Consider the following 27,313-nt stretch of genomic DNA (forward strand, 5'->3'; position numbering starts at 1 on the left):
TGACGTCTCACAGTAGCGCAATATAGTCATTCTTCATTAAGATGCCTTGAATCTCTTCCAAAGACGACAGGCACGAGGGATTTTCTCGTAGGTAATAAGAGAAACTTCGCTGTCAGACGTTCTCGCCTTTTGCAGTAGTAATTTGGTCTCCCATCCAACAACCGTAAGCTTCAGACAACGCCATACCTTCCAGTCCCAGATTCTCATCAACCGACACTCGTTGCTGCTGCTGCTGCTACGGGGTGAATTTATGTATGTAAAACTTTTAGCACCGCCGTGTCATGAATAGCAGGGGAGGTGTCATAATGCCTCAAGACGATTACATTGTATCAGTGCAGTGTGCAAGGGATATGATCCCTGTCGGCGTCGGATGAGTTAAGCCGGCGAACGATTCGCTGCAATTTTCTTCGTCATCTTGGCATTACGTTCCCACTGGGAAAGACACTGCATCTCAGTTTGATGTCTAAAAGTACTTTCACAGTTACTAACCGAGAGCATTATTTCCCAAAGTTTTCATTTTCACATTCGTAAATCGTATTTGCCGGTACGATAATGCTCTATACTCAGGAAAGCATAGCATAGCATAGCATAGACTGACTGTACATGTCAATGGTTGCTACTCCGTGATTGATCGGAACTGGTAAGAATTGCACTGGGATCCAAATGAATAAGGGATGGGAGTTTCCGCTTACTCTCGAAGTGCAATTTTAGCAGATCTAATATTATTGATCAATAACGGCGCCGGCCAAGTCCTTACAGTCAGTTGGGATGGGGAAGGAATGTTAGGGTGTAATGATTGTTGCTTCTAGAGACCGAGAATACCTCTGCATCTCCACAATCACCACGGGAAGGGTGTTTATTAGTGGGGGAGGAAAAGATCTGGGAGTCACCTTTGGTCGGTGATGCGATCCATGGACAAGGGGGAAATATACGACTTACATTTAAAACTAGTTTTGTATTTTTGTCTCGAGAAGTTTTTAGTAGTAGATTCAAAAAAAAAAAAAAACGTCAACATCTATAATATCGAACAATTCAAAAGAAGTTTTTATTAATAGCGAAAACTGAGAATTACATGTATATATTTTAAATCATATGAAACAGCAATAATGCCGACACTTGTAGTGACGAACCATACATAGTTTGTTTGAAAATTACATATGAGTATTACTGTGCATTTTTGTCTCGAGATGGTAGAATTTTTAAAAAATACGTCAACATTCACAATGTCGAACATTTCAAAAGATATTTTTAATAATGTAATTGTGTAAAACAAGCATAATGCCGACACTTATAGTGACGAACCAAACAAAGTTTGTTTTAATATTACACAAAAGTTACACTTCCAAGAAAAAATGTGTTATCATAAGCATGAAACGAACTCACCAGTTGGTAATCCATCCTCGACTGAACACAAATATCTCTTCGCAACACAGTGCGAACAGAAAAACTTCTTGGCGTCCCGAAAACAAACCGTTTTTACGAAGCACTATCCAGCAAGACGCGCGAAAACAGGGAAAAAAGAAGTTCTCCGACGACGAAAACACGCGCGAAACCGAGAACAAAACCTATCCGACGACGCAACAACGATCCATCCTGCTTGGGCTTCACGGAGCACTACCCAGCAAGACGATTGAAAACAGGGGAAAAAAAAAATTCTCCATCGACGAAAACACGCGCGAAACCGAGAACAAAACCTATCCGACGACGCAACAACGATCCATCCTGCTTGGGCTTCACGGAGCACTACCCAGCAAGACGCTTGAAAACAGGGGAAAAAAAATTCTCCATCGACGAAAACACGCGCGAAACCGAGAACAAAACCTATCCGACGACGCAACAACGATCCATCCTGCTTGGGCTTCACGGAGCACTCGATAATGCTCTATACTCAGGAAAGCGAAAAAACATTATGAAAAGATTCTGGAACCGACCGGCAATCGAACTCAGACACATTTAGCATGGCTATGCTTTGCAATCGCCGTCCTTACCACTAGGCTTAGGAAGACCCCTCTGCAACTTTATTCACTCCCACCTCGAAATGATGAAAGAATTTCACTAGATTCAATGCTCAATCATTGATATTGTAATCATACAAAATTCAGAGATTGGAAAGAACAATTAATCTAACGTTCGTTTGTTCTGATTGCAATCAACCTGCACTGGGCGTAGCCAGAGAGGAAGATTGATTGTATCCAGCATTAATATCTACATCAAATTCCGACATAAAATCAGGCCTCTGCCAACGATAATTTCATAAAAAAAATCCGCAACCAGTCTTGCAAGGATTCTGCCATTAATAAACGGTATGAAAACTACAAGAGTTCTGCCAAGAATCTTGCAATTTGAAAAGATGGCTCTATTCCGGTTCGGTTCATTATATTCAAGCCCTAACGACAATAGTAAAAGAGATCCAAAAAGTAGCAATTGGAAGCCCTATCGAAACCGTTCACCGAGTGTCTGAAAATGATCAGAACCATTTTACAATTCATGACATGGCATTTATTCACTTCTGGGTAGAAAATAAAAAACTTGAGCCGTCGTATCAGTGCATGATATTTTGAAAATGTCTCTTTAGGGTTCCTACCAAAACCGACATCCAGTGACCATGTTTCCGGAACGACCACAAAAGTCTCCAAACTGAAACAGGTGATACATTCTGTTAAGTAAATCAATGTTACATTTTTTTTAATTTTCGGAAAGGTTGAGTTTAAAATTTTCAATGCATGAATCAAAAATAAAACTCATATATGATTTATGATTTATTTTTTTATGAACGAATGCAAAGTTACAGAATGTTTAAACTTTGATATCATCACCCAGTACTGTTGAAGACGCAATTACAAATGGTGGTAGGTCATTTGGCATGAAGTCGTTTGGCATAAAGCCGTTTGGCATAAAGTCGTTTGACATGATGGTCGTTTGGCATAATAGTCGTTTGGCATAATGAGTCAGAAACCAAGAATTTCTTAAGATGACATTCGTTTTAACGTTTCTATTGAATCTTTCTGATGATATCAGACTTTTTTAGGAGTCAATTGATACAAAATTACATTTTATTCAACAATCATATGCTCTTGAATAAATTAAGCATATTAGAAAATTTATTGCCATTAGTATTTTATTATTTATCCAGAAATTACCCTTCTTTCAAATATTTTTTCTTTTCTTCTTCAAATATTTTTTGCTATTTGAATAAATTTTAGCACTGATAGTATTCAGTTTTATATATTAAGCACAAACTTTTCCCTTTTTTCAAACATTGGATGTTCTTTCTAAATACGATGTAACGCTAATAAAAGCTTAGCTTAGCTTAGCTTAGACTGACTACACATATCAATGGTTGCTATTCCGTGATTGACCGAAGTCAGTGAAAATGCACAAAGAATCAACTAGAAGTTCAGCTGGGATTGGCCATAATCTTCTTCAGTGTGCATAATTCAGTGTCTCTATTTATACAAGGTCAATAACGGCGCCGGCCACGTCCTTGCAGTCAGGTGGGATTGAGGGAAGGAATGTTAGTGTGTAACCTTTGCTATTTGGAGACCGTGTTTGCCTCTGCATCTCCACAAAGGTTACTGGGAGGGATGTTTGTTAATGGGGAGGATCGTTGGGTCAAAGGATTCACTTTGATAAGCGATTAGACCATGATAAACAATGATTTGTGAGATATATACATGCTTATACGTAAATATAATTGTTCATATAATTTCTATGTAGAGGAAAATTATGCCGACACTTGAGGTGACGAACCATTCAAAGTTTGTTGAACAAATACCTAAATGTAACATTCCTACAGCTGTCAGTACGAAAGCATGTGTTATTATATTTTACTCATTTGAAAAGAAACAAAAGACTCAATTGGTTGGGACATCATAGAACACTCTTATTCTTATGCCGACACTTACAGTGGCGAACCATCCAAAGTTTGTTGAATAAAGTGGACCTTTCGCAAGTCTACACTTGTAGTGTCGAACCATTCAAAGTTTTTTTAATTACAAGAATAAAGGTATATAAGGGGTGTTCTGAAAAAAAAAATGTTAAACATAAATAAATCATGAATCAGAGTTTGTGTCGACACTCACAGTGACGAACCATCCATAGTTTGTTGAAACATCATATTTACATCCCACCATTGTAACGATTAAATGTGCAGTCATACATATTTTATAGATTAGAAATAGTAGCATGAAACGAGCTCACCAATTGATCCGTTATCCTTGACTGAGCGGCCACAATCCACTTTCAGCTTCACTCGTTTGCTCGGCTAGCACCCAGAAAAAAAAAAAAAAAAAAAAAAAAAAAAAAAAAAAAAAAAAAAAAAAAAAATAGGCGCGCGATTCGAAAGAAAAAAAAAACACGGACGACATCTCGGGCTTTCTTGACGCACTGCCCAGGAGCAAGCGTCAAGGTCGTCGAAAGATCAAAAAGAACGAACCGATCGCGGCACTTTTTAACTTACTCCAACCGAACTCCCCGATCACGCCACTTTTTCACTTACGAGACCGACGCGCGACATGTTTGATCCTGCCCTCGTCGCTCGCTCCGGCAAAAGCAAGCATCAAGGTCGAAAGATCAAACAGAACTAACCGATCGCGGCACTTTTTCACTTACGAGACCGACGCGCGACATGTTTGATCCTGCCCTCGTCGCTCGCTCCGGCAAAAGCAAGCGTCAAGGTCGAAAGATCAAACAGAACTAACCGATCGCGGCACTTTTTCACTTACTCCAACCGAACTCCCCGATCACGCCACTTTTTCACTTACTAGACCGACGCGCGACATGTTTGATCCTGCCCTCGTCGCTCGCTCCGGCAAAAGCAAGCATCAAGGTCGAAAGATCAAACAGAACTCCCTATATATTTTTTCAAGATTTTTTCCAGAAACTAATCAGAAACTAATTCAGGAATTATTCTGAAGATTTTTGTCACTAGTTCGCATATTGATTTTTAACGGCTTTCCTAAGGAATTCTTTCATGAAGTACGTTCGTGTTGAGCCCTTCAAATCAACCTGGAATTTTAAAGGTAATCCCAGAAATTACTACAGAGATTTCAGTATGAATTTCTTGGGAATCTTTCCAAAGATTCTATCACTATTAAAAAAAAAAAAGCTAAATCCATGAGTGTTTTCACTGATTTGGCTACGATTTCGTCGAAGATACTGATTTCTCTCCAATGTTGTCTTTAAATATTTCTTAACCCTCTATTACTCAAATTTTTATTTTCGATCTAAATATATTTTTTCGCTATCTAAATCTGTTCAGATTGACACGTTTTGGACAATGTTTGTTTTTTTATTCGAAAAATTTATGATTTTTGTTTTTTCTTATTTTTATTTTTGAACACCCTTGTCCTTTTTTATTTTACCTTGAAGCCTCTTCTGGATACCGATTGACAATAACAAAATTTACGTTGACCAGAGACTAGGAGGTAGGAAAGTTCGCGCCAAGGAGTGTTCTTCTACAGTTGGGTGTCCATTCTTGGTAATTGCTATCAGGAACAGGCATCAAGAGAACAAAACGAAGCTTGGATCAGAATGTAAGAATTTGATTCCTGGTTCTATAAGATCAGACATTTGAGCAAAAGCATTGATAAGCGTACAATTCGTAGTTGCTACTCAGTTATTGACCAGAATAATCGAAATTGTACAAGGAACAAACAGATGGAGCTTTGGAGTACCATCTTCAGTGTATAATTTCGAAAATTCCAAATAAAATAGAAATAATAACGACGACGGCCACGTCCTTACGGTCAACGGAGAAGGGAAGGAATGTTAGTGTGACATCAATTGTTCCTAAAGACCGAGTATACTTCTGCATCTTCATGGTTGTCACGGGAAGGAGTTTTTGTTAGTGGGAAGGATTTTGAAGCTACACAAGTTGGATTCACCTTGGTAAGTGATGCGATTCATGTAACCTCAATTTAAAAAGTTATCTATTTACATTTCCATACCGTTTTTAATCCAAGATCAGTCGCATGCGTGTACTGAGTACACGCACCCTGAAAAAAGTTCGCTTTTCATACACAGCTCGAGCGAGGTGGTGTCGGTAATGGTTGAATGCGCGACCGCTATTGAGTTAAGATAGAGATATGTATGTGTAAACATATTTACCTCTTTGGAAAAAGAAGCATGAAACGAGCTCATCAATTGATGATTTATCGTTGACAAGGGAGCTTCAAATCACTTCAATTGCGTCACCAACAAGCCTAAAGCATACGGACAAGCTTTCTTGGGCTTTATTAAGCACTGTTCAGCAAGACGCGCTCAAATGAAAAAAAAAACCGGCGGTGCAAAAACGATCCTTCCTGCTTGGGCTTCACGAAGCACCCAGCAAGACGCGCGAAAACAGAAAAAAAAAACTCTTCGACGACGCGAAAACGAACCGTCCTGCTTGGGCTTTACGGAACACTCTGATTTTATAGCATTAGACATTTATCTAAAACGTAAAAACACATTGTTCCAAAAAAGACGTAAGAAAAACTCGGAAAAAGTTTTCTGATGCAGAGTATTGTACGTCGGTTTTTGAAATAACGCGTTTTTTACACGGTACCGCTTAAAAAAATCTCACAAAAATAAACCTCGTAAAAAACTAGTGTCCTTCTCGTGTTACTGTGTGCTTTTTTCGTGAACATCTTTAGGAATTTCGTCAGAAATTAATTTAGATATTTCCCCAAAGATTTAGAATTACTCCGAATATTTCTTCAGGAGTTCATTTAGGTAGTGATTATTCACCATGGAATTCTTCCAAAAACTTTTCTAAGTAATTCCTTGAATATTTTTTTTTAATTCCTCTAAACATTCTTTTGGATGTTCTTCAAGAAAGTTTTAAATCCTGTAGGATTTTATCCGGTGATTCTACCAAAGATTTTCTAAAAACATCCACAAGACATCTAGAACATCTTCAAAAATCTAACCACAGACTTCTGCATAGATGCTTTTGGATTTTCTTAGGATTCGGTTCGGAGTTATTCCGCTCATATTGGATCAAGTCGAATGAAAAATGATCCCGACTTTCTTTTCAATCAACTTTTACCCAACTTACTAGAATAAATCCGACTCCAACCAACTTATTTCTATAGTTTGGACACGGACGCTATGGAAACACTAAATGAGATACTAAGACCAGCTTTGACCTTGGGTATTTTTTTGGTTATTTATAGGATCTGCTTAGAACCCACCGAAGATAGGTTTTCTTCTAAACTGTCGAAATTGAGATTTTAAACATCATCACTTGTTAGAGCTAACTCAGATATGGTCGTGATGAATCATTTCAAGGATATTGGCCATCTAGATGGCACAGTGACTTGGTCGTGAAATATTTTTTTTACAATTTTTTTTACGAGATTGACGAATGTCAATCATTTTTCTATTTCTAGGAGGGAAATGCTCTTAACATGATCTAGTTCGATCAGGTCTAAGTTGCTCTTACGAAATAATAATGTTTAATACCCAAATTTGACAGTTTAGAAGGCAAAAAATAACCTATTTGGGTTTGGTTCAACGACGGTCCAATGAATAACCGTAAAAAAACACCAACAGCCAAAGCTGGTACCATTATTTAATTTAGTACTCACATCACGTCCGTAGTCAAAACAATAAAAATAAGTTGAGTTGGAGTAGGATTTATAATAATAAGTTGGGTAAAAGTTCATTGAAAAGTTGGGGTCATTTTTACAAGACTTGACCCAGTAACTCACCGGAATGATTACAAAGCGATGGACATTTACAAGAATCCCAATGATGAATGAAAAAATAAACAATTCGTTGAAAATTGCCGAAATGGCAGCAATTTGAACTTTTTCCTGTTTGCTGGGCGGATACAGGTTCAGATATCAACTATGAATTTATCTAAGTATACTTTCAGGAACTATTCCAGAGATTTCTCCTGTGATTATTTCAAATATTTTCCAGTCTTCAAAAGTAGTTTCAGGCATTTTCCAGGAGCTTTTCTTGAAGAAGCTTTCCTGGCGAGAATTTCTGTTGGTATCTTTGGAAGATCTCCTAGAGTAACAACAGGAGATTTCGGTCGAAGTCGATAATCAATTAGTGATAAAAATTGGTATGCTCCACTTGTATTTTATTTGTATTCTCTAGGAGATCTTCCAAAGAAAGCTACATAAATTCTGCAAGAGGATTCACAAGGGTTTATTCCAGAGTTTTTGAATAAATTCGTTAGGTGATTTTTTTTCCTTGAATAATTGAAACATTAATCCCTGAGAAAATAACTGGAGGCGTTGATATGCTCACGGATTCCTCTAGAGCAAATTCTGCCTAAGTTTCTGAAATCATGTTTTGAAAAATCACTGGCAGCATTCCTGGGAGAATTGGCATAGGAATGAAGAATTTCTGGAGAGTACAAATATCCCTCGCTGGAGTCGCTTAATGTACTCCAAATGAAATTTCTGGAAAAATCACTACGTCAATTCCTGAAGGTTTTCCCTGAAGAATCTGAATAGAAATGCTTGAAGAATCAGTTGATAAGTCGCGTAATTTTGGTCAAAACAGAGAACTTAGAGAAATAGAGGGACCAAGTATATCTGAATAATAATTGAATTTTCCTTTTTGACGATAACATATTAGTTTCAAACTTTTTACAATGTCAAGGAAGCACCTGCTACCAATTCTGTAAATTACAAACTTTTACATTACAAGCTTGGTTTTGGTCGAATTGCGCATAAATTACTTAATAACTTCGCAATTAACTAACGACCAGAAGCATCTTCCGAACAGCTCCGTTTTTCCATCCAATCAATATTCGTAGCCATGAAACGGCGACTTCATTCCCCAGAACACGATTCCAACACGACAAGCAACACTTTTCAGGAACCTTTCAGCACCAACAACACCACTGAGCCAAAACAGCTCCCGAGGAACAGAGGAAAAATATCACTCATGTTAAATAAAAGGTACGAGTAGCACTAGCGCTACGCCTGATGATGACGATAGTCTCACGGCTGGCTACAAAATGGCCATACTTTTTTCGCACTCTTGGCAGCTTTTCCATTTGGCTCGAATATCTCAATTCCGCGGCCGAGGGTGTCCACTGTGGTACCGAAAGTCATCCGGAAAATCTTTAACCTCTCGAATTAGGCACAAAATTCGATGAAATCGAGTGAAAAATACTAATTCCGTCGCAATTTTTCCCATCGTCCTACGATTGGAGGTTGGGGTTTTTTCCTCTTCGACACATCGCGGCCATTATGTGCTCTTTCCGTCCGTGGCACTTTTTTCATTGTCGAAATTATATAATTCCCCACCGTCGATTCACCAGATGGAAACGAAATTCGAAACTAGTAACTACTTACGGTTGCAGTCCCAGGAACGGATTAACCCACAGATTCAGGAAAAAATTGAAAATTTTATCGATTTAGAGGTCCACTTACTTTTTCTCATACACTGACTGAACAAAGGAACGAAAATGTCACTACAAGTACGGAGCGAACACTCTTCTCTTCGGCTGCCTTGCTTCGACTCTAAATACGATGTAACGCTAATAAAAGGTATAAAAACTATTGATTTAAAATTTAAATAAACCAGTCATTTAGGGAAATGGCATCCGGAGAAACGATATTCGGGATAAAGTAGCACAATCACATCGATGATCTTGAACGCAATTTTTTTGTCTTTTCGTTTTATTATGCCACAATATTTTTTGGCGTCTAATCGTCTATTGGTTCAATCATTAATTTTGCCTTCTTTAAAAAATAGACTGTTCTTTATATTCATACTGTTTTATATTTTATTATTTAGTTAAGCTGCAATTTGCAAGACGTGCTGTTAGAATGATAATTACTTTAGAACCTGCCAATATTCATCATTTTTTTTTTTTGCAATGATCTCCTTTCGAGATATGTATGCTGGAAAAAAATATTATTTTTCCATTCTTTCGATAACAGACGGTGTGAATATGATGTATACTTCTAAAATTAAAATTAATAAAACTGTGTTTTTCATTTTATTTAGGCTGTGAGAAGCCTTTAACATTTTAAACAAAAAATAATCTGCTCTTGTATATAGACTATTTTTGCATTTTGCTGAACTAATAGTCTTTGAATAAGATCTTTAAATATTTTGCAAATAAATTTTCCCTTCTTTTATCAAGTAATTTTCGTCAAGTGTTACGTCCAAACTGGGACAAAGCTTGATCTGCAGCAAAATATTCTATGGATTTTGTTTCTTTTTCAATTTACTATTTTCAAATATGTATATCGCAACAAGATCAGTGATACTCTATGTTTCGGGATGTAATAAAATTATTATTCCGAATAGATCTTCCACCAGACCCGTCACGAGTTCTATTTAGTAATGCTCTCTAATGTCACAACAATTTTTGACATGCATGGCTTGGAAAATCTCTGAACGAACCTACCAAAAATGTTGGCTATGGGCTCGGTGGTGTTGATCTCAGTAAAAGCTTCAAAAATGCCGATATTCATTCTAAGTCAACCATTATGCCAAACGGCCATTATGCCAAATGACCATTATGCCAATCGACTTTATGCCAAACGGCCATTATGCCAAACGACCATTATGCCAATCGACTTTATGCCAAACGACTTTATGCCAAACGGGGTACAATCTTACAAATTGTACTTTTATTTATCCTGAAACTATTTCAGAAAAGTTTTATCAGCAATATTCACAAAAATTGCTGAAAAAATCTTCTGTAGGTTCAGAACAAAAAACATGTATTAAAGCCAATATTTTTAAATTATTATTTAATTTCCTCCTCGAGCAACCCTCTAGTTATTTAAAAAAAGTGAAAGTTTGTGACAAGAATTCTTTTGAGAAGTAATAAAGAATTTTTAAGGAAATCGTTGAAATATTTTACCGTTCTGATTCAAATTCCGGACAGCTTCTAATTCCGAACACTCTACTTTGTATATGAAAAATTTCAATTGAAGTGTTTCAAAATTTCCCGTTCAAAAGTGCCCAACTTTCAGGCGCGTTTTAATAAAAATTTTCAACAGCAATCCATGAAAATTTATAATACGCAACTAGTTTTGACGTTCATCTAACGATTACGAGAGTTCAATTTATAATTTAACTATTTAAGTTTTGCTTTTCGTGAGCTGTCTGGAGTTCAATACAAGGTGTCCGTAAAATGAAGCAAAAGTTAGGTGGCGTCCGGAATAAGAATCATGGAAAAATCATTAATTTCTATTTATTTTAGGTAATTCAAGTGGAATCGGAATCTTCACCCACCGATCGCCGCAGGTACTTCAAGTCGTTTTGGTGTTTTCAGCGCAGTACTTGCGGCGATCTACACGCATTTCAAGCAGTTTTCAAGATCGCCGTCGCGATAAATAATCGCGCAATGCACAGTACATAAAAAGGAATAGAAAAAAATGGAATGTTTACTCGCAAGTAACACAGCGTAACAAAAATGACATTTTTGCGTGTCTCAAGGATCAAATTATGTGTCTCTAGTAGATTTGGGGTTGCTGAATCTGGTGCCATTCTCAGAAATGTTCCAGCACGTCACAATTTTTAGCTACAGGTCGCCAAAGTTGTATAAAACACTGGTTTTATTAATGTTTACATAAAATTTAAAGTACAATTTATCAAACTTTTTTGTAATCTAATCCACCAAACATGCAAAATAGAACTTGAACTTTCATTTCAGACATAATTTGATTGAAATTGCGCGATTAAATTTCGATTAAACCGATTTTTTCAACATGCTTGCAGTCTCCATACAAAATTCTTCGTTTCTTCTATATGGCAAAATACAACAATTCTCTAAACCATCAAAAAATAACTTTTCCGTATCGAAAGTATTACAAACTTTAATGATAAGTATTGTTATACACATAAAGTTTGAATTCTGAGGCAAATTAAGCCAATATATTACCTTACAAGCTGGCAAACTTGCATGCAAGTTGGCTGAAATAGTCATTTTTTTGCATTTTCAACAGTCGATATCTCAAAAACTAGACGTGCTATGATATTTCTGAAAACGACAATGGGTTCAGCAACCCTTAATTAAGTGAATAGCGGTATTTTGGTGCTGGAGACAAAAGCGTGTTCCGCAGTGTAATCGAACAAAGTGCGATTTATTATGATTTTAACAGACAAATCAATTGTATATCTATCTAATCGACAGTATGCTATCAGTTTGTAGTGAAATCCAGAAATCTTGGAGGCGAAATAGCTTTTGTCCTGAAAGCGCAATTGACTCCGAACATTTCCGAACACGTTGACGAATCACTTTAGCTTCGTTTACTCGCGAGCACGACCGATGCGAGTAAATCAGCACTGATGCTCGCGATCATTTTGTTTTGTTCTGGTTCAGCAGACATGTTCACCACTTCACATAACTGTAAAAGTTTCAATGGCTGTAGCGGGAATTGAACCCATACCCCATGACACGATGCGCCTAAATGCCTGACGATACTCACGACACGACCACGAGGCTCTTATACTTGTAAAAGGGGTCAAATAACAATAGCTACCACTAGTACTACGTAAACGAAGAGAGGATCTATTTCGGGTGATTCGTCTATAAATGTTCATGATTTCCTGATAGCCCTGCACAATCCATATGAGAAGTAAACAAATCTGATATAAAGGTCGCTTATGACACATTTCACCAGAGCTTGCAACGGTCTTCGTGGTTAGAGAGATTCAATGGATCGTTCCTGTGCAAAAATCATAGTTCAAATCTTACAAACTTCTTTTGCAAAGCCTTGATTGTTCAGTTGGTTCGGCAGTCATCTTGAGATAAAAACTTCTTATAATTATTGTGCCAATACGGCTAATATTTTGATTTGAAGTTTTGCCGTCCTGAAGTCACAAGCAATTCTTTGAATATACACAGACATGGTGATTATTTGCATTATAGATGCTTTAATTTTCATCTTAGATTATCCCTACTTGTAAACGAAGGCTGTTCCTTTAATTATTTGCATTGCATATGCTAATACTCAATTAGATTTTAGATTTTTCCTTCTTTTAATCATAAGCTTTTCTTATGAGTAGAACTGTAATAAAGCTTGTTGGCCTTATCAATTGTAAACTTTTCATAGGAGAATTTACCATCTTTAAAAAAAAAGGCTATTATTTCGATAGATAATGTAAGAATAATAACCTATAGGCACTATTCACTTATCTACATGAAGTGGTCTATAGCTGCGGGTGTGTACTGGATATCAACAAGCAGCCAGGCTGCTGTCAAGCTAAAATTTTCATCAAAATGATCCGAATATACCTAGGAGTGTGCGGTGATTTATTCGTCACGCTCAACTCTACAATACATTTTATGTGACACAAAAACTATCAACTGTTGAAATACGGTTACTTGGTGTTATTGATGCGTAAGTTTTTCAGAACTTTTGAAGATTTTTAACTAAATATATTAACTAACATACACTACCGTGCATAAGTTTGGGTTCACCCCCTTAAAAACATGCAAAAGTGTTCAGTCCATATATATGTGATTACACGTCCAATTGAAACTCTCTCACCCGCATTCCAAAGGCAAAGAGTTATTCTTACTTCGTATGTATTTTTCAAAAAACATTCTTTGAACTTTGTATACTAAATTCTTACTTAAGGTTGTGACATTTTTCAAAAAACACACTGAAAAATCATATCTAATTTCCTCAGCATTGGATCGACCACAATTTTGATTCAAACTGTCATTAGAATCGTAAACTTATATTCTTTGAAGAGATGGAAAAATCTGGAAAGTATTCAAAATCAATGAAACAGTCAGTCAAGTCATCGTGCAAAAGTTTGGGTTCACCGCTCAGTATGATGTATCGTGCAAAAGTTTAGGTACACCAAAATTTCGTGGGGTCTCTTCAAAGAATATAAGACTACGATTCTAATGACACTTTGATTTAAAAATTTGATCAATCCAATGCTGAGGAAATTAGATATGATATTTCAGTGTGTTTTTTGAAAAATGGCACAACTTTAAGTAAATAATTAGTATACAAAGTTCGAAGAATGTTTTTGGAAAAATACACACGAAATAAGAATAACTTTTTGCCTTTCGAATGCGGGTTAAAGAGTTTCAATTGGACATGTAATCACAGAGATATGGACAGAACAATTTTGTATGTTTTTTAGGGAGTGAACCCAAACTTTTGCACGGGAGTGTATAGTCAGAAACTATCTATCCAGACAACCAGAAATCGCATGAAAGTTCACGTTACAACTCGTTTATTCATACTAATTACATCAAACTCGCTAAACACCGTGGATAAACTCGTCAGATTGATGAGTTTCCTCGCATAAACCACTTCTTTTCTGAGTTCATCTGTACATTTTGTTTAGTCCCGTACACACGTACAGAGTAAGTCGGATCAATCCGTAGCAGCTGTCAAATCATCATTTGTTATCATAAATTAAGTCGCATAATATTGCAGGTTAGTTCGGTAGAATATTTATAGACTCGCATTGTACGTTATTATTCATCACATAATATATGCACGCATATCGCCTCCACATTTGTACGTAGAAGGCCGTTTCGCAACATCTTATAAGTGAAATTTTGCACATATAGAGCCTCCAGGTGATTTCGTTATACGTACATTTTGGTTGTCTGGGTAATTCATCTGATTTTTTAACTTATTGCCTGCATCAAACTACAGAAGCTTTGTGTGAAGTATTTTAAGTGTGCATCTTGAAAATGGTTTCCTGCGAGACAAGCAAACAAACAACGGTTAGCACTGGTAGAAAAATTTGTGTTCAAATTGAATGACCAAAATGTCAGAGACCGCAACCTTCAGGTCGATAGTAATGTTAGCTCGGCACCAATGTAATGCTCCCAGAAGACTCACAGTCGTACTCTGACAGTTTCATTCATAATGTATGGTTTAAATCAACCTAGATGAGATCTGAGCTTTGTATCGTGTTTCTGACTCATTAATGTAGTTTTTCGGACAAACGGCATTCGACTCTTTCGGCTAAATGGTGTTTCACCAAAGAGCAATGGCGTTTGGCCAGATAGCGTTCAGCCAAATGACCCGGAACTGACAATCTACACGTAGGGGTGTCTCTTGATTATTTATCCAGTTGTACCTCTCCGAATTCTTGCAAGAATTACTCGAACAATTACATCTATGAGTACCAACGGAAATTTTTCATAATTTTCGACGATTCCATTACCCGTATAGGCCTGAGTGAAAGAAAAATTACTAAAACTCTCCCCGCTCAGCGAGTACTTAACGGATTTCAATTATTTTTTGTCAGTATACTGGTACACATATCTAGTTTCTAAAAGTGGACATAGGATTTTGGGAATGTTCATGTGGCCGGAGTTATTGCGGTGGATCACTGGGTCAGGTCGGGTGACAAGGGTTCTGTGCTTCTGTGCCCCTGGAGGTAGACAAATTTCAAGTCACAGATAATTTCCAGAATCGGCTATAAGAAGTTTTAAGAAAAACGCATCAACGTAAACCTCCAGATAATCGATTAAATTGAATAATCATGTGAAATGCTTTTGTTTGATCCTACAAATGACCATTTCTGGGTGCCCGGGATGCCTCAAATTTAGGATAAAATGCACAATTTGTATCTTAACATCTGTGACAAGCTTATGGGAACGCATTCTAGTGAACTATTATGTTCGATCTATACTTTTAGAGATTTGAAACAGTTTAGTACCTAACAAATCTAGAGCCGGTTCTTCAGGGCATTAAGTCCGAGTGGACACATCCACAACATTCTAAACGGTTCAATACTCTTCATTTATAATGTTGAATAACAGAGCTTAATGATTTATTCAAATTAAAATGATTGCCATTGGAAATAAATTAAGACAATTTGACATGTCCCAAAAAAAACGCCTTTTTCTACCCGACTTGACCCAGTGACCCACCGCAATAACTCCGGCTACAGGACTTTTCTCGAGTTCCTCCGACCATTTCTAGAAACTAGATATGTGGGCCAGTATGTTGACAAAAAAATATTTGAATCCGTTAAGTGTTTGCTGAGTGGTAAGAGTTTTAGTATTTTTGCTTTCACTCAGGCCTATACGGGTTAAAGATTTTTCTGCTCGTCTAATCTAACATTTTTTCTCTCGAGTTCTCCTGAGGAATCTGAAAGAAGTTTTTCAAGTTAATCAAGTTTAAAACCTTATTACAATATCCATTATAAGTATGGAATTGCGCATTGCAACACTCATATTGAATATTGCAGAACCTTGAAAAGTTTAGCAACACCTAAAATGAATATTATCTCGTGATAATATGCTAAATGTGATATAGAATATGATAGACGTGATGAAGTGCTAGATCAATGTATTTTTGAGGTCATCTTCAAAAATACGTATTTGAGCCCCTGAGATGTTTTTCTAGAAGGAAATCCTGAATGAACTCTGAAAGGTGGTTTCTGAGATGTCTTAAGCCTCTATCCGCTATGCAACTTTATCTTCTTCTTCTTGGCATTACGTCCCCACTGGGCCAGAGCCTGCTTCTCAGCTTTTTGTTCTTATGAGCATTTCCTCAGTTATTAAATGAGAGCTTTCTTTGCCAAAGTTGCCATTTTCGCATTCGTATATCGTGTGGCAGGTACGATGATACTCTATGCCCAGGGAAGTCTAGGAAAAAAATCCCAGACCGACCTTTAAGCGAACCCAGACACCTTCAGCATTGCTTTGCTTTGTAGCCGCGGACTCTAAACACTCGGCTAAGGTAAGCCCCATGCAACTTTATAAAGATAATGAAATTATTTCATTTGATTCCATGCTAAATCGTTGATGTGCCGTAATATTGTAATCATATAAAATTCAAAGATGGAAAAAAAACTATTAATCAAACGTTCATTTCTTCTGATTGCAATCAACCATCAGCTCTTGGCGCTGCATCCTGGTGCACTTACTCATCTCTGGAATTTCTTTGAAGCGTTCTAGTTCATCAAGCCAGTAATGATCACCCCATCACTAACGATGCAATCATTTCTTTTCTCTTTCCAATCTGATTCTTTTTCATTTCCATGCAGTGGTTGCTCAAGCGTACAAAGTCGACGTCGAAATGCTGGCAGCGTCCCGAGGCTGTACCGCAATTCTGCGTTGTGTAGTGCCTAATTTTGTTAAAGAGCTAGTACGGGTGGTATCCTGGGTGCAGGAACCTGCCTTTTACATCTATCCCTCGCTGCAGGGTGGTAAGTGACATTTCGCCGTCAAGCGGAAAATCATCCTGGTCGATGGATTGTACCTGTATCCCTGTAACCACTCCACACCTTTTTCTCGTTCTTCACAGATGGAAAATATCACCTGCTTCCCACGGGCGAGCTTCTAGTGCACAATCTAGAGTATAACGACCGGTATCCTTCGTACCGGTGTAGGACAATGCACAAACTCACGCGGCAGGTCGTCACCAGCAGTGCGGCGAAGATCCGGATGAACGGTAGGTGCAAAATTTTCCTGTTTTCAAGACGAACAGAATGAATTTCATGTTAAGATGTCCATTGAAATAGCTTGGATTGTTGATAGTGTGTTTCGTAACTGTGCGATAATCTTGCGATAATCAGAAAGTTAGGATCAGTGTTGTGAAAAACTCAATTTTTCACAACCCACGCTTGAGATTTTTCATGTGTGAGTTGTCAATCATGCAACTCAGCAGTCAAAAAAACATGGATGAGTTGGCTCACCTTTTTAACTCATTGTCTCGTATTTCCACAGTTTACTCACACACGGCAATAATTTCTTGTTAGTCGACTAAAATTAAGTTAATCCATTCTATCGTAAGCAACAACATTCGGGTTTCACGAGTTTTTGACGGGTTTTGCGACTGAATCATTTTTTACGGTTTGAGTTGATTAAGTTGATTTTGCATCAAAATCTCAAGCGTGAGATTTGCGAAGCAGATCTCTAATGAGTTTTCTCTCACGAGAGAGCGTATTGATTGAGATTTTGAGTGTGAGTCTATCAACACTGGTTAGGATGATGTGCTAATATCCATCGTATTAAACTTTGATCAGTGAGAACCTGCAATGAAACTATTGATCTCCGTTGCCTGTATTCGTCGTATACATTTTCATTATGGTCAGAATCAGTTTCTATTCGTCTCATAACTAGCGGTTCGCTAAGATATAGTGTGCGGTCAAAATACAACACGTTAGTATTATAATACAATGTTTTACTAGATTATCTAGATCTACCCACTTCCTTAGTCGAGTGGTTAGAGTCTTGCCACACGGTACGTCTTCGTCCATGAGAAGTGAATTGAAGTGATTCATCGAAATACAGTAGTTTTATTGCATTTTTGGTATACAAGTGGACAAACCTTAACCCTAAGTTCAAGCATAAGGCATTTTTTTTTGCTATTATTTGGATAAGTATGAAGACCTGATGAGTACCTTATTGAGCTATCATAACTCAATTAGCTATCGATAAGCAAAGCCTTTAAACTTTTATCAATAAAATATTATTGAGAGTGAATTTACTTTGAAAATTAACAATGCTTGATTTGGTATTGATTCATAATTCATTTTAGAACTTATTAATTTAAGTTTCTATGTCAAACAAGAAAAATCCCACGCTTTTGTAGTGCCCTACAAGCGGTTGTTAAGACTATTCCTTAAAAACGTTTCTAATATTTTTAGCATTATAGCAAATGAAAACATCTATGTTTGTGGTGTGCTATATAATGCAAGTGTATCGATTTTATTGCGGAGTATCTGTATCCTTCTGCGACCTAATTTACCATAACAAGGCTGCTAAGGATTGATCCGACTTATATTGTACTTTTATATGGAACAAAACGAAATGTGCAAATGAGCTCATAAACAACTTTTTACATGAATTCTCAATCGATTTCTGGTTGTCTAGCTAGCATACCGATGCTGATATTCAATTTCCTTTTACATACTTCTGTACTCGGGAACAGTACAACTACTCTGACGCTGAGTTGGAGTTATATCGAGGCTGGCTGGTGAACAGGCTCGACTTATCAAATGTGGCCCAGCTCGGGTCGTGTAGTTTGAAGTGCGACAGAGCGGCATAGTAATGTCTGACCAAGTTAAACGAAGCGCTTAAATGGTTGACAGATGAAAGTGCGAAGCTGGTGTACGATACCAACCCCATCAGTAGGAGTAAAGATGGTAGGACTATTCGTAGGAAACGCCATTACGACGTCATTGCTGGAGAGATAGAAAGAGAGAAAACACTAGGATAATTTTGCATGAACCCGCTTCTAGCTTCAGTGGGTGTAAGGTAAAAGAAGCTACAGCGGACATCATTCTCAACTGTAGCTGCTGGATCAGTATATGAGTAGAAAACTGTAAGCAATTCTATCATAATACGCCAGAAATTTAATCGCCCAGAATCTACTTTCGATATCAATGGTTCAATCGCCGCGACTTGATGTGTCAGTGAATCATCGATTTGTTTTCGGCGAGAATTAACGTACAAATAAATTGCCAGATTGTCCGGACGTTTCGGTCGTTTTACTGGCCTACGACCATCTTCTGCGGACTCTAAAATATATTTTTTAACATTTAGAACACATCAAAAACATAAAATTAACACCTTACAATCTTCTAGCCGTTTGTTTACAGTTGGACGGCCATAACTTTTACAAACATCATAATACATAAATTTCTACATACAACATACATACAAATATCTTCTGGTCATGTGTTGGTAATAGATTTAAGCTTAGTTATAATAGAGTTGTACGCCGTCTTAAAATTGGCAGAGTCTTTCTGTTTGTTTACAACATTATCATCGCCTCGTATCTTAATGTGAAAAGTTTCTGTTATTAATCTAGTGTAGCTATTTGTAACTTTGTCAAGTATTTTTGTCTTGTCAAAGTCGAAAATATGTCCTTCTTCTATAGTGTGTTGTGACAATCCTGTACCAGATATGTTTTTTGTTTTTACATTATACTTATGTTGACTTAGACGTTTACACAGAAATTGACTTGTTTCACCAACGTACGATTTTTCACATGCACCACAAGGAATCTCATATACTACATTTATGTTTTTGTCTTTAGATATTGTGTCTTTAGTTTTTGTAAACAAACAGAAAGACTCTGCCAATTTTAAGACGGCGTACAACTCTATTATAACTAAGCTTAAATCTATTACCAACACATGACCAGAAGATATTTGTATGTATGTTGTATGTAGAAATTTATGTATTATGATGTTTGTAAAAGTTATGGCCGTCCAACTGTAAACAAACGGCTAGAAGATTGTAAGGTGTTAATTTTATGTTTTTGATGTGTTCTAAATGTTAAAAAATATATTTTAGAGTCCGCAGAAGATGGTCGTAGGCCAGTAAAACGACCGAAACGTCCGGACAATCTGGCAATTTATTTGTACGTTAATTCTCGCCGAAAACAAATCGATGATTCACTGACACAGAATCTACTTTCTCAGAAAGGTTACCTGTGTCAAAGATCGCCGAACTTTAAAATCGAAAAAGTGCGTATTCAAAAATATGGTTTCGACTGGGTTGTAACAAAGCCCTGCAGTGTATTTAAATACCGTAAAACGGAGTAACTGTGATAGTTTTTTTTGGAGAAAACTTGAATATTTATAGAGTGCCCCAGATAGTACGGGCACGACTTCACTATATTGCCATTTCAAGACTAATGAAAATACGAATCTGATTTTTACACATTTGATTATTGTGCCCAACAAGAGTAGACTGTGGTTTTATAATGAATAATTTATTTATTAATGTGTTGATTATGTAACATTTCTTTGAAGCATCTCTTATCAGTCTTGCACAAATCGCGTTATTTTTGAGCGACTTTGTTTTACACTATTTGTTCTTTGTCAGAAAATGTGTATAGTAAAAATCTGAAAAAAATATATTTATCAGTGACGATATGATAATTGATCGGACTATCACTTACTCAAATTTAAATTTTAAAGTTAAGCATGTAAAATTTGTATTGGAACTAAAAATCCGATTCCAACCGTGGTCGATTTAAAAATGGTCAAAAAACAAATCCTTATATTTTTGTTAAAAAAAATAAATTAAAAATAAAAGTTGGCTATCTGAGAGAATAGGGATTACTTCTTCTTCTTCTTGCATTAACGTCCCACTGGGACAGAGCCGGCTTCTCAGCTTAGTGTTCTTATGAGCACTTCCACAGTTATTAGCTGAGAGCTTTCTTTGCCTAGATTGCCATTTTCGCATTCGTATATCGTGTGACAGGTACAATGATACTCTATGCCTAGGGAAGTCAAGGAAATTTCCATTACGAAAAGATCCTGGACCGACCGGGAATCGAACCCAGACACCTTCAGCATGGCTTTGCTTTGTAGCCGTGGACTCTAACCACATGGCTAAGGAAGGCCCTAAGAAGAATTAAGGATTAACCTTTCGTAATTCTGCAATGTGTTATTTTTATTACTATTCAAAATACCTGAAAAGTTATAACTTCGTAATGTTGTCTTATGTGGAGAGAAAAATACAAGATTTTTCTAATTTAACCATTTTTTCAATTGTGTTCTAATAAAGCCAAATAAAATTTCAAACAATGTACTTAAACTCACCACGGCGAAAGATTTTGATTAAATCATTTTTAACTAATTACATAGCGTAACAAAAATGACATTTTTGCGTGTCTCAAGGATCAAATTATGTGTCTCTAGTAGATTTGGGGTTGCTGAATCTGGTGCCATTCTCAGAAATGTTCCAGCACGTCACAATTTTTAGCTACAGGTCGACAAGGTTGTATAAAACACTGGTTTTATTAATGTTTACATGGAATTTAAAGTACAATTTATCATACTTTTTTGTAATATAATCCACCAAACATGCAAAATAGAACTTGAACTTTCATTTCAGACATAATTTGATTGAAATTGCGCGATTAAATTTCGATTCAACCAATTTTTTCAACATGCTTGCAGTCTCCATACAAAATTCTTCGTTTCTTCTATATGGCAAAATACAACAATTCTCTAAACCATCAAAAAATAACTTTTCCGTATCGAATGTAAAACAAACTTTGATGATAAGTATTGTTAGACACATAAAGTTTGAATTCTGTGGCAAATTAAGCCAATATATTACCTTACAAGCTGGCAAACTTGCATGCAAGTTGGCTAAAATAGTCATTTTTTGCATTTTCAACAGTCAATATCTCAAAAACTAGACGTGCTATGATATTTCTGAAAACGGCAATGGATTCAGCAACCCTTAATTAAGTGAATAGCGGTATTTTGGTGCTGGAGACAAAAACGTGTTCCGCAGTGTTATTTTTCAACAAAAACACAATGTAGGGTCTGTGCTGACCAGATAAGAATTGATTTTCTAAATTCAAAATTATCAATGTAAACGATTATTAAATCAAATAAGTTTTTCACAGATGCTCATTGAAATAGCCTATTTAAAAATACAAATATATAAAAATATTTGATTGTTTGGAAAAGTGTTATGATTTTCATCATCAAAGTCGTGCCCATACTTTCTGGGACACCCTATATGCATGCTGTTTCAAAAATTTTTAATTGTTATTTTTAAAACAAGTACTGGAAGCCTAGCTATCGATTGCAGTTGATAGATTGCCGGAAAAAAATGTTTTGTATGGATATATATTTTTTCATATAATCGAAAGTCGATTTTCTGTTTTGTGGTTTCTCGCTAAGAGATTTGAGACCATATTCAAGTTCTATTATAACTTGGCTGTCAAATATAAGTGACGAACTATTCAAAACTACATCAAATAGTGATTGTAGAACAGGTTGTTCGTAAGCGTTTCGAAATTGCTAAAGTTGCATCAATTTTTAATATTCATATATTAAGTCTCAAATGTTCTCGATCCAAATGAAAATAGCTCTGACATGAAGTGTCATACTAATATTCTTTACTTTTGCATTCGTTTTGCTTAACTGATATTATCTTATTTCGTTTTGTATGTTGGGGTCCCGCACTATCAAGGTTACCCTGTTTTACGGTACCAAAAAATCTCTAGATACTCGGCAAGTGACTTGAAATATAGTATGGGAAAACGAATTTTGAGGCTTATAGGAAAAAGATAAAAAGGGTTGCAAACTTTGAAAAGATACTTCTTGCAAATTTACGGCTTTACCTTCTACCAAAATAATGAACAATTTAATAGTTTCCCGCCAACAAAAACAGTACTGAAAAGTACTACTTTTCAGCACTGTTTCATAACGGTGTTGAAAGTCGTACTTTCAGTTCTGTTTTAGAAGTAGGAACATTAATATCTGAGTGCTACCAACGAATTAATCTAGATTTCTGCCTGGGGGGCGTTAGTAGCTAATGAGGGGAGCTGGGGGAGTCTGCGAGAAAAAAACTAATTTCATATTTTTTGCATTCGTTGTTGAACGCTTCTAAGCAATATGTAACCAATTGTTTACAAATTGTTACTGATTCACAATTGTTACCAATTAAAGGAATTAAAAGTTTTGAGGTCCCACCATACTCAATTTAAATTATTCTGGATCTCATAAGTTTCCATCTATAAAAATAGCTCAAAGAATTTCGAACAAGTTGGCGCAAGCTGATGTATTCTGCAAGATGAACCAAGTTTTTAATAATTATCAAAATCTAAAACCCTGAGTATTCATTGAATAACCAAACAATAGATGGACATTGTAATTGCCCAGTTTTTAGGCTATGCCAGCCTGAGAAATTATAATGTTGTAAGGTTTTGACGTTTATGTGTGCCCACAGAATATATGTGATATGCACAAATCGAAGTTGAAATTGCGAAAAGTAACCACGTGCCCCGGTGAGGAACGATCTCACGGCTCCCTATTCGCTAGATGGACGCTTCAACCTACAAGCTGCGAACCCCTTTTAGAGACCCCGACGACAAACTGAATTCGATTACCCTAAAGCACAAAGTACACGGTGAAAAATTAGCACGATCGATTGAATAGATTGATCTCTTGACTCAATTCGAAACACCAATCACCATGATTTTAAGAGTTCCAACTTTGGATTAGCTCTACTGTCTCTGCACTCAAGCAAATGGACTATCGAAATTCATAGGAACCCCTTATGGAAATTCGCCACAAGAATTCAAAATTTGAAGAAACCAAAATTTGAAGACAAAAGCTTTTGCGGCAATCTGGAATCGAACCAAGAACCTTGCGATCGATAGACCCGTGCATACACCACGCGCATATTGACGCCGTGATACGGGGTGATGCTAGAACGATACATAAAGCGCTCTTATTGCAATAATCGTTCCATCGTTCATAAGGCAAAATATATGAATTTTGTCCAGTTTGCTGCGTGTAGCACTAGAATCTGAAGTGAAAAGTCGTTGATATTGAACATCATGTCTCTTGTATGAAAGCAATCATTGACAGCTGGTTGTAGAAAGTGATTAAAAATAATTCTATCCCTTCTAACAGATATAAGTTGGTGTCGAAGTAAGATACAAGATTTGCTTGCAGTCCAAAGATTGAAGGTTCAAGTCTGGGTTGGGAGAACACGTTTATTTTATCTTTTTTTTTTTAATTCAAATCAAAACAAGCAACATTGAATTCAACAGATGTTCTTTTGATATATTTTTTACCGCGTACGCCAAAGCGAGAGAGATACTGTTTATGTATCGGGCTTCGTGACAACGCTGCCTACCGATCACTTATCGGTCAGGCAATTCAGTATATGATCGTCGTCCCAACGGGTCGGATCTCGGACAACCAACTATTATAAAAAGACCGTTGGTCGTTTTAATTGGAACTTTTAATTTCCTAGTTTTAAGGCTGTTCCAGCCTGATGAGTTATAATGTTGTAAGGTTTAGACGTTTATATGTACACACAGAACCAGTGCGAAATGTACAAATCGAAGTGGAAATTACGAAAATAAACCACGTGCTCCGGTGTGGATCGAACCAACAACTCTCTATTCGCTGGATGGTGGTTCAACTTTCAAACTACGGAGCTCTTTTGAAAGTATCATCATTTCAACAAGTTCTGTGCTAGCTGGAAAAACTCCAAAAAATCATCAATTAAACTCCACGAATCAAAAACAAAGTGCAAAAATCATATTTTTTGTAGTTCGCTATATTATTTTATAAAATAAAATCCAAACGTCCGTCGATAAACCACCGATATCGAGGAATTGACAGCATGTTCATACGAGGTAACTGGATTACTTATTTTAGCAAATTTAAACAATTTATTTATATTCAAATAATACTCAAAGATATTCCAACAAATGTCAAACAACTAATTCAATTAGGGTTGCAACAATATGTCCACGAAATTCTTAGTTTTCAACGATATATCAAAGTTTTCTTCAAATTATAAAAACTATGTTAAGTTTAGGACTTATTCCCATTGAAAAGTATGCAATATAATTACCAAACATTGAAACTTAGAAAAATTGAAATAAGATAACACCAACTTTTTTACTGGTATTCTCTGCAGCGTCGTAAAAAAAATACTTAATGGCTAGGTGCTTCCGGAAAGTTTTTGAACCTATGACTTTGTCAAATAGCTTTTGATTTTACATCCCACTATCATTTCATGCCATCTTTGGAAATAAGAAAATTATTCATTAAATTACTATTTTTATGTGTAGTTTAGGCCAACATATCTGCTTCCGGCGCAAAATGGCGCAGACAACCAGAGTTGCTTAATATCAATCATATCAGCTGATGGCTGATGGTCTAAGACTATCAATATCACTTGCGAGCTATCAATATCACTTTGATTTGACAACCAACAGCAGTGATGCGACATCGCACTCTAGATCAAAATCACTGCAGAATGAGTGATCACGTGGTCATTATCCACGCTATTAATGTTTTTCAGTGACCAATACATAGTTTCAATCTATCTGCATCACTGTCGAAAATATTGTACTGGTAAATTGCCATTTGATCTGCTTAATTTAAAGCTAAACTTAACCTATCAGTGATATCCATAGTCTATCACCATCAATGCACTGGTGATGGAGTAGACAGCATGATGTTGATGTGATATGGAATGATCCGATTTGTATCGCAGTCGGCCTGTACAAATCAGCAAATTTTAAGCTGAAAATTTAACTCTCTGGTCACTCGCTGGTGCTGACCAATCGATCAAATTTTCAGCACGAACGGTTGTCAGGTCCTCTAGATTTGTGCTCTTGAAAATTCGAGGTTTGTTTTCGTTGCATCTTCACCGTAAGATATCTATCAGCTTTGTAGAAGACAATTGTGAAGTGAATTTTCTCAATTTAGAAAAATCACGTTCTAGCAGTTTTCACAGCAAAATGTACCTTATGTATTGCCTTTCATATGCCACTAAAAAAAAGTTAATGGAATGAACGCCGTGAGTTTTGAACATTTAAAAATTTCATTGGTTTTCACATAAATTTGTTTATAACTTCAAACTGACAAGAATTAAGCACTTGCAACGTTGATCAAAAATGTGTATCATCATTATCTCTAAACTCTTCTGAAGACCACATTGACGAAAATCTTGAAAAAGTTAAACCCAAAACACTGATGTTTGGGTCTAACCTAAGTTAAAACAGTATCAATTTTCTACGCTCAAATGAAAATTTTAATGAAAAAGTGTCTTCGGCAAAATTGTGCATAATAACATTTTCCAAAAAATTGCTTAAGAACGCAATTACAATTTCCTCAAACATTAAAGTGTGGTCCACAATCAAAATGTGTATAAGGACCACCTTATTCAACATATTTTTTTCTAAGGAGATGCAAAACTTAATTACAAACAACTTCTGTAAAGTATAATACCAACGCGAACAAAGAAAACACTTTACTCCTGCTAAATTGTCGATTTGAGCCATTGTGCACTGTGCCCATGCATATATTGATACTTCCATATAAATATCATGGTATTGAAATTGTTCACGGTTTATCCATCTATACTCAGAAACACGGATATTCACAGAATCACTGAATTTTGTAATTTATGCCTTTTTTTATCTGTCTCTCTTTCGCTCTGAAGTTGTTTGCCTTAGCTATTGTCGAATTATGTGTTGTGAAGTTTTTTGACAGACATCTATTAATTTCTAGTGTTAATCAATGATTTTGACATGGTGTCAACCTGAAAGTTTTGGAGAATGCTTGAAATGTATCCCTAAAACAGATTTTATCATCGAAATTCGTACCAATTAGCTCAACTAGTATAAGTTATTGAATTTTTGTAAGATATCTAAAGATTCCTTTGGAATTTACCAACATTTTAGACGTTTTCTGCGATGGTTTTGCATTTTATTGTTTATTATTTCCATAAATATTGCATTGTTAGAAATTTGGACTCAGAGAACCCAAATTTAATAAATAGAGTTGTTTTCAAACGTAACAATAATCATTTTATCAAGTGCTCAATTTCACCCCGAAATGGGATCCCTTGAATTTTTATTTTAGAGATGAATCACATCTGTATGAAAATTTCGGTACCTGA

General features: G+C 36.3%; 1 protein-coding gene across 8 annotated transcripts in view; it reads left to right on the forward strand.

The window, feature by feature from the left end:
- Nucleotides 1-27,313, forward strand: part of LOC5577895 (Down syndrome cell adhesion molecule-like protein Dscam2) — a 574,667-nt gene that overhangs the window by 378,744 nt on the left and 168,610 nt on the right. For all 8 annotated transcript variants that reach the window (XM_021842939.1, XM_021842944.1, XM_021842942.1 and 5 more), the window contains exons 4-5: nt 16,948-17,109; nt 17,208-17,354. In XM_021842939.1, the coding sequence (XP_021698631.1) occupies nt 16,948-17,109; nt 17,208-17,354 (309 nt within the window). The remainder of the gene's footprint in view (nt 1-16,947; nt 17,110-17,207; nt 17,355-27,313) is intronic.

The sequence above is a fragment of the Aedes aegypti genome, chromosome 2 (genome assembly GCF_002204515.2).
Source record: "Aedes aegypti strain LVP_AGWG chromosome 2, AaegL5.0 Primary Assembly, whole genome shotgun sequence".
Lineage (NCBI taxonomy): Eukaryota > Metazoa > Arthropoda > Insecta > Diptera > Culicidae > Aedes > Aedes aegypti.